Source organism: Mesitornis unicolor, unplaced genomic scaffold, assembly GCF_000695765.1.
Source record: "Mesitornis unicolor isolate BGI_N332 unplaced genomic scaffold, ASM69576v1 scaffold1120, whole genome shotgun sequence".
In the NCBI taxonomy this organism is placed as follows: Eukaryota; Metazoa; Chordata; class Aves; order Mesitornithiformes; family Mesitornithidae; genus Mesitornis; species Mesitornis unicolor.
In genome coordinates, this window is record NW_010158746.1 from 999 (window position 1) to 14,887 (window position 13,889).

At 52.8% G+C, this 13,889-nt stretch overlaps 1 protein-coding gene across 1 annotated transcript in view; it reads right to left on the reverse strand.

The window, feature by feature from the left end:
- Window positions 1-1,159: 1,159 nt before the first annotated feature.
- The window catches only part of RAD18 (RAD18 E3 ubiquitin protein ligase), a gene marked incomplete at its 3' end in the record, with an annotated part of 61,204 nt that continues 48,474 nt past the window's right edge, over window positions 1,160-13,889 (reverse strand). Inside the window, exon 12 of the mRNA XM_010184344.1 lies at window positions 1,160-1,267. Within this exon, the coding sequence (XP_010182646.1) occupies window positions 1,160-1,267 (108 nt within the window). The remainder of the gene's footprint in view (window positions 1,268-13,889) is intronic.

Below are 13,889 nucleotides of genomic sequence, written 5' to 3' on the forward strand. Positions count from 1 at the left end.
CAGTGAATCATCAGTGCTAAGCTGTGCAAGAGCTCTCCAAGGATCCATCCTGTCTGTCCTCCTGCCAATGCTGAGCTGCTCCCAGGGCTGCGTTTTCCAGCTCGGTCTGCTCTGATCGAGCAGCGCAGGAGCAGCTCAGCGAGCGCTCGCTGCGAGGTGAAGGATCGCACACCTTGAGGACTGACTTTGGGTGGAAAAGGCTAATGGAAGGGTTTTATTACTTTTACTCCAAGTGTCTTGGCTGTGCTTTAGGCTCTTGGCTCACATGGTGCTTGCAGAGGCTGGGTGCTCCTTGCCTTGCTGTCAGCGCAGCCTGGACAGGAGCGTTACTCCTCCCTATCACAGAGGGGACCAAATTCTGGGAGAGGTGCAGATGCTGCTGTATGTCCTTGGGTGCTGCCGGGCCGTGAAGATGTGCCCAGCACCGACAACATCCCCATCCTCACAAGAGTTTTCCTCCTTTCTTGGGCAGCATGGAGGCAGAAATCATTCGCTGGGGTTTGGCACTGGCCTCGCCAGTTATGCAACATCCGACTCTTCCATGTATTTTCTCATCTCTGACCCCATGTTTTGGCTGTCATGGTTTGGCAGCTCACATGTTTGTTTTAGTAAGCCCAGAAGATTCACCAAAGGGGAGAAAAGGAAGGAAACCTCTTTGGTCAAAAACAAATTCAGTAACCAGACAGCAGGTTCCTGCCCCGCCACAGGCCGCTCCGTGCCATCAGGCTGCTCCCAGCACGGTGCTGGGCTCCCCCAGCCGCTGCGGCTGACACAGCACCAGCATTCTGCTAAAATGTTAAAAAGCCCTCAAACCCCAGGCTGACGCCTGCTCCCCCTGCAGTACCTGGACGATGGGCGACGGGCAGAGCTGTGGAGGGGATCTTCAAGTCGTGCTTGGGGAACAGAGAACAGAAGATGCAATAAGCAGAAAATTCAGTCTTTTTTTTAACTTTTCAACCCTCCCTTGCTTATTTTCTTTTTCTCAGTTTCTGCTACAGGAAATTTCCAATCATTTCTCAAAACCACTAAGTCCAGTCAAAATAAACTCACCCTGCGGCTGCCAGCTGCCGTAAGAATTCACTTCATTGTGCCCATAAGACGTTAATTTGAGCAAATAAGGATGGCACTGAACAGCAGCTCTGTGGCACACAGCCGGTACCCGCGGACACGGCCCATGATGACGACAGCGACCACGTCCCCCTGCTACGGGTGCCAGGATCCGTCCGGTGCGAGTGGCTGCGGCTCCTGGCAGGTTCAGCCTCCCGTCCTGTGGAGACAATAACACTGTCACCGTGACATTAAAATGCTTTACTGCTCACTGTGGGGAGCTGCTGCCTGCGGGGAAGGAGGGGTTTGGGTTTTGCAACTGGGAACTGCATCATTGTGGGGGCTTCCCCTCACAGAGGTGTGAGTTGGATATGAGATTTCATCACCTGGTCCTTACGCCAGCTTCGTCACAGAAATTCCCAGGTGTGAGACCCTGTGAGGGGCTCAGTAATGAGGCCCTGGCCGAGAGCAAGGTCACTGCTGCGCTGGCACAGCGGCGATGGGGAAACAGCCCCACGCCTGGAGCTGAGCCCTATGGACCTGCCCACGGGCTTTCCGCGGCCACGGACAGGGCCTGGCCATGGCCAGATCCAAGGATCAGCTGTGAGGTTTTAATTGCCACCTCTTTTGTCTGTGGTGGGAAAAAAGGGAAGGGAACTGCCATAGCAAAATGTCCCACCTACACCCAAAGGGACAACCTCCAGCTCCTGGTGCTGGTCCTTGTGCTGGCCCTGCAGCAACGGGAGATGCTCATGGCCCCTTGGTCCTTACTCAGGCAGAGCTGCGGCTGGCCTGCAATTAAAAATCAGACACATGTCATTTTAAAGCGAAGACTCTTGTGAGAATGAAAGGGTTCTCTGAGTCACCCCCAGCTCCTTCCAGCTTGAAAAAAATTCAATGATGCCACAGAGTTGGAAATATTTTTGTTTTAAAAATACATGCTGTGGAATAATCAAAAGCACAAGCGCTACATAAAGCTAAATTTAATTGCACTCTAGTTTACTGCTGCATCTGAAATAGCTGTTTTTCCAATAGCTATCTTGAATCCCAACTTTACAGCCCCCATGACACAGGAGGTCTGGCAAAGCTTCAAATCCAGGCCTCTCTTTTACAGATGGAGTCGCAGGCGCTCATGAACTGCGGGTGTGGATGTGCCCCATCGCAGGCTCTGCAGGCCAGAAAGCCAGGATATTTTATCTGGCTGCTTCTGCATGGGAAAGTCTCCTTATCCCAGAACTTCTTCCCAGTCCTCACGCCCTGCACTCAGTCTGCGAAAGGCCCAACCCTGCTAAATTCACTGAAGCACAGAGATGCGCAGCCCCGTGCCCACACCTCCCTGGAAAAGGCGCATTCGTTCTGCAGTGGAGAGCTGCTGGATGCCGCAGGCTGTGGAGATGGCCTGGGAATACACGGGGGGCAGAGGCAGTGATGACAGCTTCCCTGTGTCGCTTGAACGCGCTCATGAGTAAATCCCCAGGTATGAGATAAAGTTCCCACACAGCTATCCATTTGGTGCACTGATTTTCAGAGGAATACACACTGAGAGTCAATACTGTAAAATATAAGGCAATGGGCCTTTGGAGACATCCATGGAAATACAAGCAGTGCACAAATATATTTGGTCCCAAACAGTTATTAAAAATCCATTGTGTTAATGAGGTCACTGATTAGTGGTAATGTGCTACAGCGCTGTTTTAAAGATAAAGTAAAACACTGGTATACTCTCAGGCAATGTCAGATCCCCAGTTGCATTGACTGTGTCACCCGTGCTCTTGGCCACGGTATTTTCAGTAGTTAAAGACAAACTGAAACAAAACAAAGCAAAGCAACAATTAAAAACAAACTCCCAAGCTAGTCCTTGGGCTGATCATAGTAAATAAGCCCATGGCAAACGCAGCTGAAGCCTGTTGTCATCTCAGGCATTCCCGCCTCGCCAGCCCAGGACCCAGCTCGTGGGGGCTTTGCACGGAGCTGCTGCGGTCGCTGCTGCTGTGTTTTGGAAAGGACCTCACCAGAGCACAGCTGGGGGGATAAAAGAGCCTGAAACGCTGCCTTGCACACAGGCAAGCAAGGGAGGGAGGAACAGCTTGGGTGCTGCAGTCTCGAGCTGTACAAAGCATCAGCAATAGAAAAAGAGAATTCGCATGAGTTCGTGCCACGTATCAAACCATTTCTTCTTTTCCCTTCTAAACAAAGGAAGGATCCAGGAACACTGAGCTCACCCAAAGGACTCGCTTTTAGGGTCCTTTTACGCCGTGTCGCTGTAAGGTTCACAGGATTCACACCATTTCCTTCAAAACGCTCCATTCCCCCAGCCCCCTGCTCCCAGCCATGCAGGACCCTGTCGCACGCACCCAACTTTTGGAGATAAAGTCTTGAAAAAGAGCCTGAACCTGCGAGTGTCAAACCAGCACAATTTCCATAATTGTTACCATTAACACTGCAGCACCACCGGTAAAAATCCCCACCAGAGCTGCTGAAGGTGCACCAGGTTTTGCCCAGTGCCAAACCCCACAGGAGGATGACACAGCCATCATAGTTGGACTCGATGATCTTAAAGCTCTCTTCCAACCGAATGGTTCTGTGATCTGCTCTGGAGCCCGTTCTCCCCAGGGATACCGCAGCGATGCTCCACTCAAATCAACGAGCTTAAACCTACTTACACTGGAGCAGGCCATGGATCACGCTGATCCTGTAATCCCAGCTGATCCCGTAATCCCAACAGCCTCATGCCAGCTCTGGCAGCCCTTCCCAAGGCACACAGCCACAGTTCCTCCAGGGAAAGCCGCTGCTCTTTTAACCTGGCAAGCAGCGAAACACCATGCAGCTTGGTCACTCATTTCCCCCCTCCCTGTAGGGATGGGAAAGAGAATCAGGAGAGTAAAAGTGGAAGAACTCATCTGGTCAAGACAAAGCCTATTTGCTAATTAAAATAAACCAGACTGAAATAATAATAATAATTCAAATTAATTGTAATAAGACTGAGAATAAAGATAATAAAGCAATTAAAGTTCTCCTCAGCTCACAGACAGCAGCCGCTGCCCGTTCGGCAGCGACAACACAACGAGGGAGGGGGGAGCCTCCCAGGTGGAGGGGCCACACAGGGGGTGCCCAGGGTGCACAACCTCTGCAGAGGGTCACAACACCCCTGCACAGCCCTGCTCGCAGGAACCAAACCGCCCGGCTGCGGCTTTCTGCATGGCTCCAGAATGGCACTGTTCGTGCTAAAGTGTTTCTGCTTCATCCCATGATGGCCTGAAAGCTCATAAAAACCAATGGAGCCTGCACCGACCCTGTGAATAACAAGCTGGCCTAATACAGCATGGTGGAAATACATATACATGTGGTTTTTCACAAAGAGACTTCAGTGTCAAGCTTTTGGGAGATTATCATTAATTTCACTACTTTTTGTTTGTTTGTTTTTTAAACTGTCCGTGCTATTTACGAATTGAGAAACAAGAAGCAAACCAAACGCAGTGAGAGCCGGTACCCTGTCTCCATCCTCCCCTACAGCCGTTCCAGGCGGGGGGCACGGCCGTGCCCGTGGGAGGGGGCTGCGCTGGGCAGGCAATGAGACCCAGGCAGCGCCCTGTGCACAGCGAGCAGAGGAACACTTGTGCGGCAGTAACGGGTTTTACAGCACCTGCAAGCCCAGGTACACAGCGACACATCCCTGAGCATCACCTCCCGGCACCTCAGACATTCACTGAACGTTTCCACACACAGAGGCGTGGAAGATGCATTCCCAGGCTCCAGCAATGCGTCTGCGGGGCCAAATAATGACCCAGGGCACAGAGCTTTCTATCCAAAAATGAAGCCCAGCCACATTTACACAAACTCTTCTGCCTCACTAATTATTCCCCATTTGTAGTAATGTGTTTACCTTCTCCCTCCCCAAGTTAGCAATTTGTCCCTCTCTTTATTTAATTTCCAGCAGTGATTTTGAGCCAACACGCAATTTGTGAGAGCCATTCTGAATCCAGGGCCTGTCCTCGCAGCCGCTCCTCCACCTCCAGCGGCTGTGAAAAAATGATAACGATTTACTTTCCTTTGAACGGAAAATGACTGGCATTAGGCTTGCCCAACAAGCAGCGGTGATGATTTAGTTCAAATTCCTGCACCTGGGTAAGGCATCCAAATTCCAGAATATCTGTTCTCCTATGGAAACAGGCTCTCCTCCAGCCAGAGGTCCGTTCGGTGATTGCTCCTGCCAGCGAACAGCGCACCCTTGGAAGCAGCAGCCCCTCAGCTGCTCCCAGTACTGGCTCTGCGGGATGGGGCTCAGCAGTGCCAGGGAACCCCAGAAAGGCAGGGCAGAGCCTGCGGGACTTGAACAGACACGGCCCAAACTCCCTTGAACAGTCGCAGAGCTGTGCACTGACCTTATACCATCTTCATCACTGCAGGCAGGTACCAGCTGATGCTTCTGCTGTGTCGAAGCTGACCAGGAGAGAATGATTCACACAGAATCACAGAATCACAGAACGTCAGGGATTGGAAGGGACCTCCAAAGCTCATCCAGTCCAATCCCCCTGCCGGAGCAGGAACACCCAGATGAGGTTATACAGGAAGGCGTCCAGGCGGGTTTTGAATGTCTGCAGAGAAGGAGACTCCACAACCTCTCTGGGCAGCCTGGGCCAGGGCTCTGTCACCCTCACTGAGAAGAAGTTTCTTCTCCAATTTCAGTGGAACCTCCTGTGTTCCAGCTTGTGTCCGTTACCCCTTGTCCTATCATTGTTTGTCACCGAGAAGAGCCTGGCTCCATCCTCGTGACACTCACCCTTTCAATATTTATAACTATGAATGATGTCTCCCCTCAGTCTCCTCTTCTGCAAACTAAAGAGCCCCAGCTCCCTCAGCCGCTCCTCAGAAGGGAGATGCTCCACGCCCTTGATCATCTTTGTAGCCCTAAACCTTCCAGCAGATCAAGCCACATAATCACTATTTTTTTCACTCTATGTGCTTTAGGTTTGTTTTTTTTAAACTTTCTCATTTACGACCATCACTTTAAAAGGCAACACAGTGGAGTACAAGACAGCAGCAATTTCTCTGAAAAGCCCTAGCGTTCCATTTTCACATATGCAAACTGAGTCCAGACAAAGCTGTTTTGTTGTCTGGGATTTTTTTTTAATACTGATTGTTCCTTATGGATCTACACATGTTTGGCTGGCTTTTATATCAGCCCCTTTCCATCAGGGTCAGCAATGGGGCTGTCCACAGGTGAATTCAGCCCATCGCCCGTAAAAGGAGCTCGCAGCCAAAGGTGCCTTGATGAGCCTTAATGAAAACGACATAAACAAAGGCAGGAATTAACGAGCAAGTCAGAAAACCAAGCTGTGATTTGTCATCCATTACCAAGGTAAGGGGAAATCAGCCAGCTCGTTAATTAATTGTCACCAAGTGCCAACCAGAGCCCAGCACACTGCAGTCCCTGCCAAGGGATCTCCAGCACGCAGGGGACGAGGAGCGGCCGATTCGCCATTGAACGTGGGAGTGGGGGTCTCACCCGGCACCGACAGAGCCACACAGATCCCAGCCACAGCAGCACTGATCAGGGGGGCGGTGGGGGCTGCAGGACCCCATTGCAGGCCCCATCCGGCTCTCCTGAGCCCCAAAAGCTGTTGCCAGTGGTGGGGATGCAGCCACCCTTGCCATGGGTTGCAATGGGCCATCCTTGCCACCGTTCCCTGGGCATCCACAGGCAAAGCTGCACCCCCAGCGCAGCACAGACACGGGTTCAAGCCCGGCTGATGCAACTCCACAAGCAGGGCCTGTCCTCACCGGCAGTGAGGGCTGCTCACCAGATCCCCTGGGAGAGCAGAGCCAGCACAGCGAGCATCCCCACAGAGATTAGCTTTTCTGGGAAAGCAGCAAAATCTGTTCCCTCGTGCCCCGCGTGACGATGGCCGTTAACCCAAGCAGGCGCTGGGTTTGGGCTGGGAGCTGCACTCACAGCGTCGTGACCGCGGGGCTATAAAAAGTGGCATGATTCAGACGGCAACCTTACTAACCACGGCCAGACACAACTTGCTCACCGAGCTCATGCCATTATTCCCAAACCCCTGGTGAGGAGGAGAGCAGGGCCGGCATGCTGGCCTGCCCTGCCAGCAATGGTATTGAAACCCCAGGCGCAGACCCCAGCACTGCCCGGCTGCTGCCTTTACCTCCAGTCACGGTGCTGGCAGTCAAAGGTTTTGCCCCAGATTCTTCCTCCATGCGCAGCTTCAGCCACTGCGCTGCTTCACCTTCCCACCGTGCAGCAAACATCCCAAAGCAAGCGAGGGCAAAGCAAGGAGTGGTGCCAGTTTTCAGAAGTTAGGCTAAACGTGATTAGAAAGCTTTTGAGTTTCAGGGCAGAGGGTGTAGTTAGAACTAATGCCAAGTCTCACCAAAACATGGCAGCAGGAGCAGGAAACAGAAGGGATGGGGAAGATCCGTGTTCAGGACACACAGACAGACCAGCAGCTCTGGGGTTTCCATTTACAGGGCAATTACTGGGACATAATTCCCTTCCACACCTCAGGACCCCTGCACTCCTTGCCTGCCACTGAGGAAGCCGTTTCCCAGGGGTCACGGTATTTTATAGGGAGATTAGGAGAGTTTCCCCGAGGCAACAGAGATTTCCTGATCCGGAGCAGAGCCCTGTGGTCAGACCCGCATTACTGGTGCCCGTGCCCCATACTGGCTGCTCTGGGGACCATACTGGGTGTTTCTTTGCTGCAGGTCATCCCCTGCAAAATACTTTTTCTTTTTTTAAAGAGCTCTTTTTGTCTGTTGAATTTTGATTTAACACAAGCTATGTTGTATTTAATATTATAATTTATCTCACTGGTTTCTTCACTAGCATTTTCATGTAATCCCATTGCTCCCAGCTATTTCAGTGGAGAAGGAGCCGTACCCACAGATGCCCACTTGCCTCTTTTCTTCGGTCCATGCTGCTGGAGCCCCTTCTTTGTAGGTGACCTCCTTTTGCTTCATTTGCAGATTTATTACCTTTTTTTTCTTTTTCCTAGAAAACAAATGGACGGTTTGGATTTTTAGCTCTCTGATGAGTCAGTTAAAGAGGAATCCGCATTTCACCCAAGCTTTCACCGTGAGCCAGTTACAAGGAACCGGAAAAATATTCCCTGCTTTAACACTTAACTGAAGCATTTCCGACTTTCATTGAAAGGCCTGCTGTGTTACTGGTGAATAAATACACTTTTGCCACAGAAAATATTCCCTTTTTGTCTTAAAAGCTGCGTACCGCCAAAAACGTAAAAAATTCAACCAGACATTGGAACGGGAAAGTCAATGCAAAAAAAGCTACGAAAGCAGATACTTTCTGTAAAGCCTTCATTAACTGGGAAAAACAATTTCCCTCTGTGATAGAAGCTGAGATGGAAAACTTTCAAATCATCCGATCCTGTGCCGATTTTCAGAAAATTAAATCATTTTTCACCTTGTTCAGACCCTAAAGCATCTACAAACCACAGGGCTGCCCTGCCATTTCTGACACAGCTCACCAGAACAAGGACAGGAGAAATGGGGCATCTGGGAGAGGGACAGGGGCGAGGCCGTCCCCCATCCCTGGCCACTGCCGCCATTTCGCACAGCCCCCGCTGTCAGTCGGGGTGTGTGTGTGTGTGTGTGTGTGTGTGTGTACATTTTTACTGCATCTGTGATTATTTTGCTTCCAGTTCTGCCCTCCCTGCCTCAGCCCGAGGTCCCACTCCGTGACTAAATTAATTTCCTCCCGAGTTCATTTTCAGCCTAAAGCTGCCGTTCCCAAAGCTTTCTGGCTGGGACCCCCCTCCACGCAGCAGAGAACGTGGAGCACATCCACATCCCCTGCCCTGGGGGAGCCTGCAGAGGGTCCCCACGTCCCCCAGCCCAACACAAGGCATTGCCTGTGGGTGACCATGAAACGTGACTAACACGGCATAAAAACCAACCTCATCAAAAGGTGAAAAGAGAACCACATAACCCGTTTTCACGATTACTCACTTAAAAACCACAATCGTGGGGGTTTTTTTTGGCCTTTACCTCAGCTGCGGCGCAGCTGGGCCCAGCTGAAGCGAAGGGGACACTCGGCCATCGCTGCCCAGGCAGCGGGAAGCGTTATCCACATCTCAGCATGTCACCGCTCCTAAGCGCTGTCTTTGCTCTTCTCTGCCGTGACTTTTGTCCCTGGCCCGGCCGTTCGCAGGTCCCTGGCCGCTCCCCGCTTGCCCCTTGACTCGGTGACGGAGGAGCGGAGCTGCCCAAGGGAGCAGGGGCCAGGACAGTGTGGAGAGGACACAGCCTTTCCTTCGCTGCTGTTGTTTTTTCCCTTACGTTGTCCCATTTCTGTGAATTTAGGGCTGGCGGGAGATGTCGGCAAACAGCCCCAGAGGAGTCATTCATGGCATCTGTGGGACTGCAGACACCCACGGCAAGGCCGTACTGCAGTCAGCCCCAGTGCTGCGTCCTGTCCCAGCCTCTGGCGATGGCCGTGGGGCCTGTCCAGGCACCCAAGGATGGGATGAGAGGCACCGGGCCACCAAATCATGGGAGGGGGGTGACACAGCCACAGGAGGTGACGCGCCAATTGCCTGGGAAAGATCCCAAAGCGGTTTCTGAAACCCCAAGGCATGTGAGTCCATTGGTGAAGATGCTTACAACAGGAACATCAAGTGAATGCAAAACCTCTGTCTTCAGCAAAGATTACTGTTAGACTTTAAACAGCGGCTTCAGCAGTAAGTGATATAAAATATAAATTCTCAACAGGTTGTCAGTAAACAAGTTTGATTTATGCGTGCATTTAGCGTGTCATAGTTGTTCTGTGTCTCTTCTATTACACCGAGTAATTGCTTCATTATCTCAACACTCCAATTATTGTGGTAGTACAGCTCCTTCACTTATTTTCAACGGAAACGTAATTATCTACAGCCACACCAGTTCACTGATCAAAGACACTGCAGAGCCATTAAGGTTGGACAAGACCTCCAAGACCATCAACTCCAACCGCCATCCCAACACCACCATGTCCCAAGGTGCCATGTCTACACGTGAGGCCCTGCTCCAGCCCTGCACACCGACAGCTTTCCAAGCCACCAGCAGGGGCTGCCTGGTTTGCCACTGCTCGGAGATGGCCCTGTGCAGTGTTACTGCTCCTCTGACACAGAGGGTTTCACGGGTTACCCAGCAGTGCATGGCAATGAGTCAGCGATGGCTGAGTTTACAGAAGCGTTTCTACTGTCGTGGCAGCGTCTGCAGGCCTGTGCTTTGCCAGATGCTCCTGGAGCACCGAGGAGGAACTTCACCCTTCCAGGACTGCAGATGCAGTCAGAGGAGGCAGGGACACCTGCTCCTGTGGGGTCTACGTGGAGCTCTGCGTGTGGGGACCTCGGCTCGGCTGGAGGTGAGTGCATGCCCTGGGGAGGTCCCAGCCCATGGGATGTTATCTCAATGCTCACCCACACACCACCAACCTCCAAATGAGCTGCAGGAGCCACCCAGGCCCATGCTCTCACCCTAAAACAAACGCCTCTGATCTACATCCTCACTTGCAGGCTCTTATCCTCACCTGACGCTGGCAGTGCCCAGGCAGTGGGTTTGGGGCACCACAGACAACCCTGGATGTGTCAAACATGGCCTCACCACCTTCAAGAAGGTGCCATGCTATGCTCCTCACCCAAGGGAAAGGTGAGGATTCAGCCCTGGGAAAGCTCCGGGAAGCTGCAGGGACAGGGCAGCCATGGGAAGCTGAGCTGTGACAGACGAAGCTGTAGAAAAATGGAAAAATGAAGTGGTAGGAAAATAGTGGGAAGAAAAATTGTAAAAGGCTCCCACGCTGGTCTGCAAATCCCGACCTGGAGGAAGCCTTGCAACGGTGGCACGTGGGTACTTTGGTGCAGCATCTTCCAGACGAGAGACTGTGGAATTTATAAGTTGGGATGGAAACCCAAAACTGTGTTCAAAGCGGAGCCAGTACCTATGAGTCACCTGCACAGCACACCTATCCCACAGAGACATCATTTGCTTTTCTAGGGGATGCTCCTCGAATGCAGATGGGTTCGCCTCGGCAGCCGTGTGCGCAGCTCAGGCTCGCTGCGGTGAGACCGGCGGTTGTTTCGACAAGCCCCATCAGCAGCTCTGCGTTAGAAAAAACGAGCCAGGACCCAACGCGAGCCGCAAATAAATTGTTGTCTGCAAGGCTGCTCCAGCGAGGGATTTAAAAAGAAAGGCTTTTCCCAGAGAGCGCTGAGGGGCAGTCAAATTGGTTTTGATTGTGCCTGGAGAGGCAGCGATGCTTTCCTTACTGGAGACCAGCAGCACGCTGAAAACTGGTACCAGCGGAGGGGTCTTAGGGGGAGAGAAGAGAAAAACTGTCAGCCCTTTGCAACTCAGCACCAACACCACCTCCTCAGCCCACAGCCCCCACCCCTGCTTCGTCCTCCACCCCTCAGGACCCCCAGGACTCCACAGCCACATCCCGCAGCATCACATCCCACTGGGTCATCCCCCCAAACCGGGGCATGCCCCCAGCCGAGCCAGGACACCCCCCAAGCTGGGGCATCCCTCCTGCCCCAGCATCTCTGGTCACCATGAGAGGGCATGGAGCAGAAGAAGGAGCATCGGCCCCGGGCTGTGGTTGCAGAGCTTCCACGTGCAGGTCCCTGAGGTGCAACGTTATGGCCTGAGATGGAAAAGGCTTGGTGGGTTTTAGCAGCCACTTCCCACGGGGATCCTCCTTCCTGTCTATCTGGAGCCAAAATATCGAGCCCTGCCCAGAAGAGCAAACCACAGGCCCAGTGAGCTCTGTGTGCTCAAAACAAACGCTGTTTGTTATTCTAACTGGGACCTAACGCAGGACGAGGAGCGTGGACGAAAACGAGATTTTCTGGGGTTTCTTCTGCACGGTGATAGCAGAGGGCACCAAGAAGGAAAGGTGGGTCTGGGCGCTTCCCCCTGCTCCAGCGGCCAAGAGAAGGAGGAAGGAGACGTCCCTCCAGGCACAGGGAAACCGCCTCCATCCCCACCTTGCGACGGTGTTTGCTGTAGGTTTATTTCCATGCTGGATTTGCATGATTAATTGTAGCAGGGCAGGAGCCGGTCTCTTCACGCTTCCACAAAACAAAGGGGTAAGTGTCCCACATTCAGGACGTGACCCAGAGCAAACGCATCCGTATGGAAAGGCGTCCTGACAGCCACACCTTCAGCGCCGCCCTGACGCCACAGCCGATGGGCATATGCAAAAATCACTGAACCCACTGTAAGGATTCAGGCAGTCAGCCCTGGAAACCGCCGCGGCCCTTCTCCCCTCTGATGAAACCCTTCACTCTGGTCAGCCTGCGAGGCTGAGGTCGTGCCGTGAAAGCTCTGGTGTCCTGCAGAAAACCAACTGCGGGGACTGCAAGAAGGGCAAACACCCTCCTGGTTGCTGCAGCATCTCCCAATGTAGGACCAAGCCTTGGGGAGAGGGAGAGGCTCTTGTCTGTGCTCAGCTCTGCCCACAGCTCCAGCAGCATGGAGGGGCTGTGCCAGCAGCCTTGGGCTGCAGGCAGCACCGCGGGGACATTGAACGCCCAGTGATGACTCCGCGAGCTCTGGGAAGGTTGTGTCCACCACCCAGCCCCAGGGAGTCATTGCCACGCGCTGCTGCTTGGCTGAAAATAAGGCTTGAAGGTTCGCGAGCGTGGGTTCTTTACAAGCACATTTGCTGATAAATTATTTCATTTGTGGTACCCATCCCCACAGACACCCAGAGCCCAGCTCCTTCCACCAGCGACAGCTCGGCCTTGGGCTCCCATCAAAGCCAAGGTGGGACCAAGTGAACATCGTGAGGATGGGGCAGTGGTGACGCCCTCGGCTCCCCCAAACCTCTGCATCGCCGCCTGCCTCATCCCAAAGAGGTCCTATGGCTGATGTATTTTAAGGAATCTTTCTTGGACCAAGATGACGTTCTCACAAGAAAGACTCGCATGTCTCAGCAGTGAATGAATCTATGCAGTCTCTTTAGCTTAGCAGCTATTTATAATTACTTGCCAGTCATTTCCTTTCCAGTCATGAAGAGCCCCACTGAAATAAATACTCTTCGTTCAGCTGCAGTTATGAGTGGCACCAAATAAAGCAGTCAATAAAGCATCTCTTCCAGCAGCACAAAAAACGCCAGCAAAATACCCAGCAAAACCAAAGCAAGACAGCCAACTCCGTTACCTTGCACCGCAACCCAAGAGCAGTACTCCCACTGCTGACTCTCCTGCTTGTGTTCCACTCTCCTGTTATCATTTAATGGCAGTGGCCAGGAGAGGAGAAGACACAGAGGACTGTGTAGGTGACGATGTAGATCACACCGGTGTTTGATGGGGGGACGAGCGTGGTGAGGGAGGGGAGGAAGCACAGCAGGGATTTTCAGAGCAATAACCCCATGGAGTCACTTTCTCAGCACCTTGCTGGATGCCTGAGCATGGATGGGTCATCTCTGGTAGGGCTGGTGAAAATGGGGTTGGCTAAAAACCTTCCTTAATGTGCTCCAAGAGAAAACAAACTTCTTGGGCCAACTTCCAGACAGCTCAAAGGAGCTTCCACAGGCAGGAGGTGCTGAGCCTGCTTCAGGCTGTGCCTGGGTCCAGCCACTGCCAGGGCCGGGGTCCCCCCAGCTTCCCCCAGCACAGACCCTGTGCACTCTGGGCTGCCCCGGAGCGGTGGCACAGCCGCTGCTCACATCGCAGCCTCCATCCCGTTGATACGGGTTAGAGAAGCGATTCGGGTGATGCCACCCAGCGCCAGGGAGCACTCGAAAATCAACCAAGGGGTCTTGCCAGCATTGCCCATTACTACCACAGCACGACAGCCTCCCTCCAGCTCCCTCACAGGTA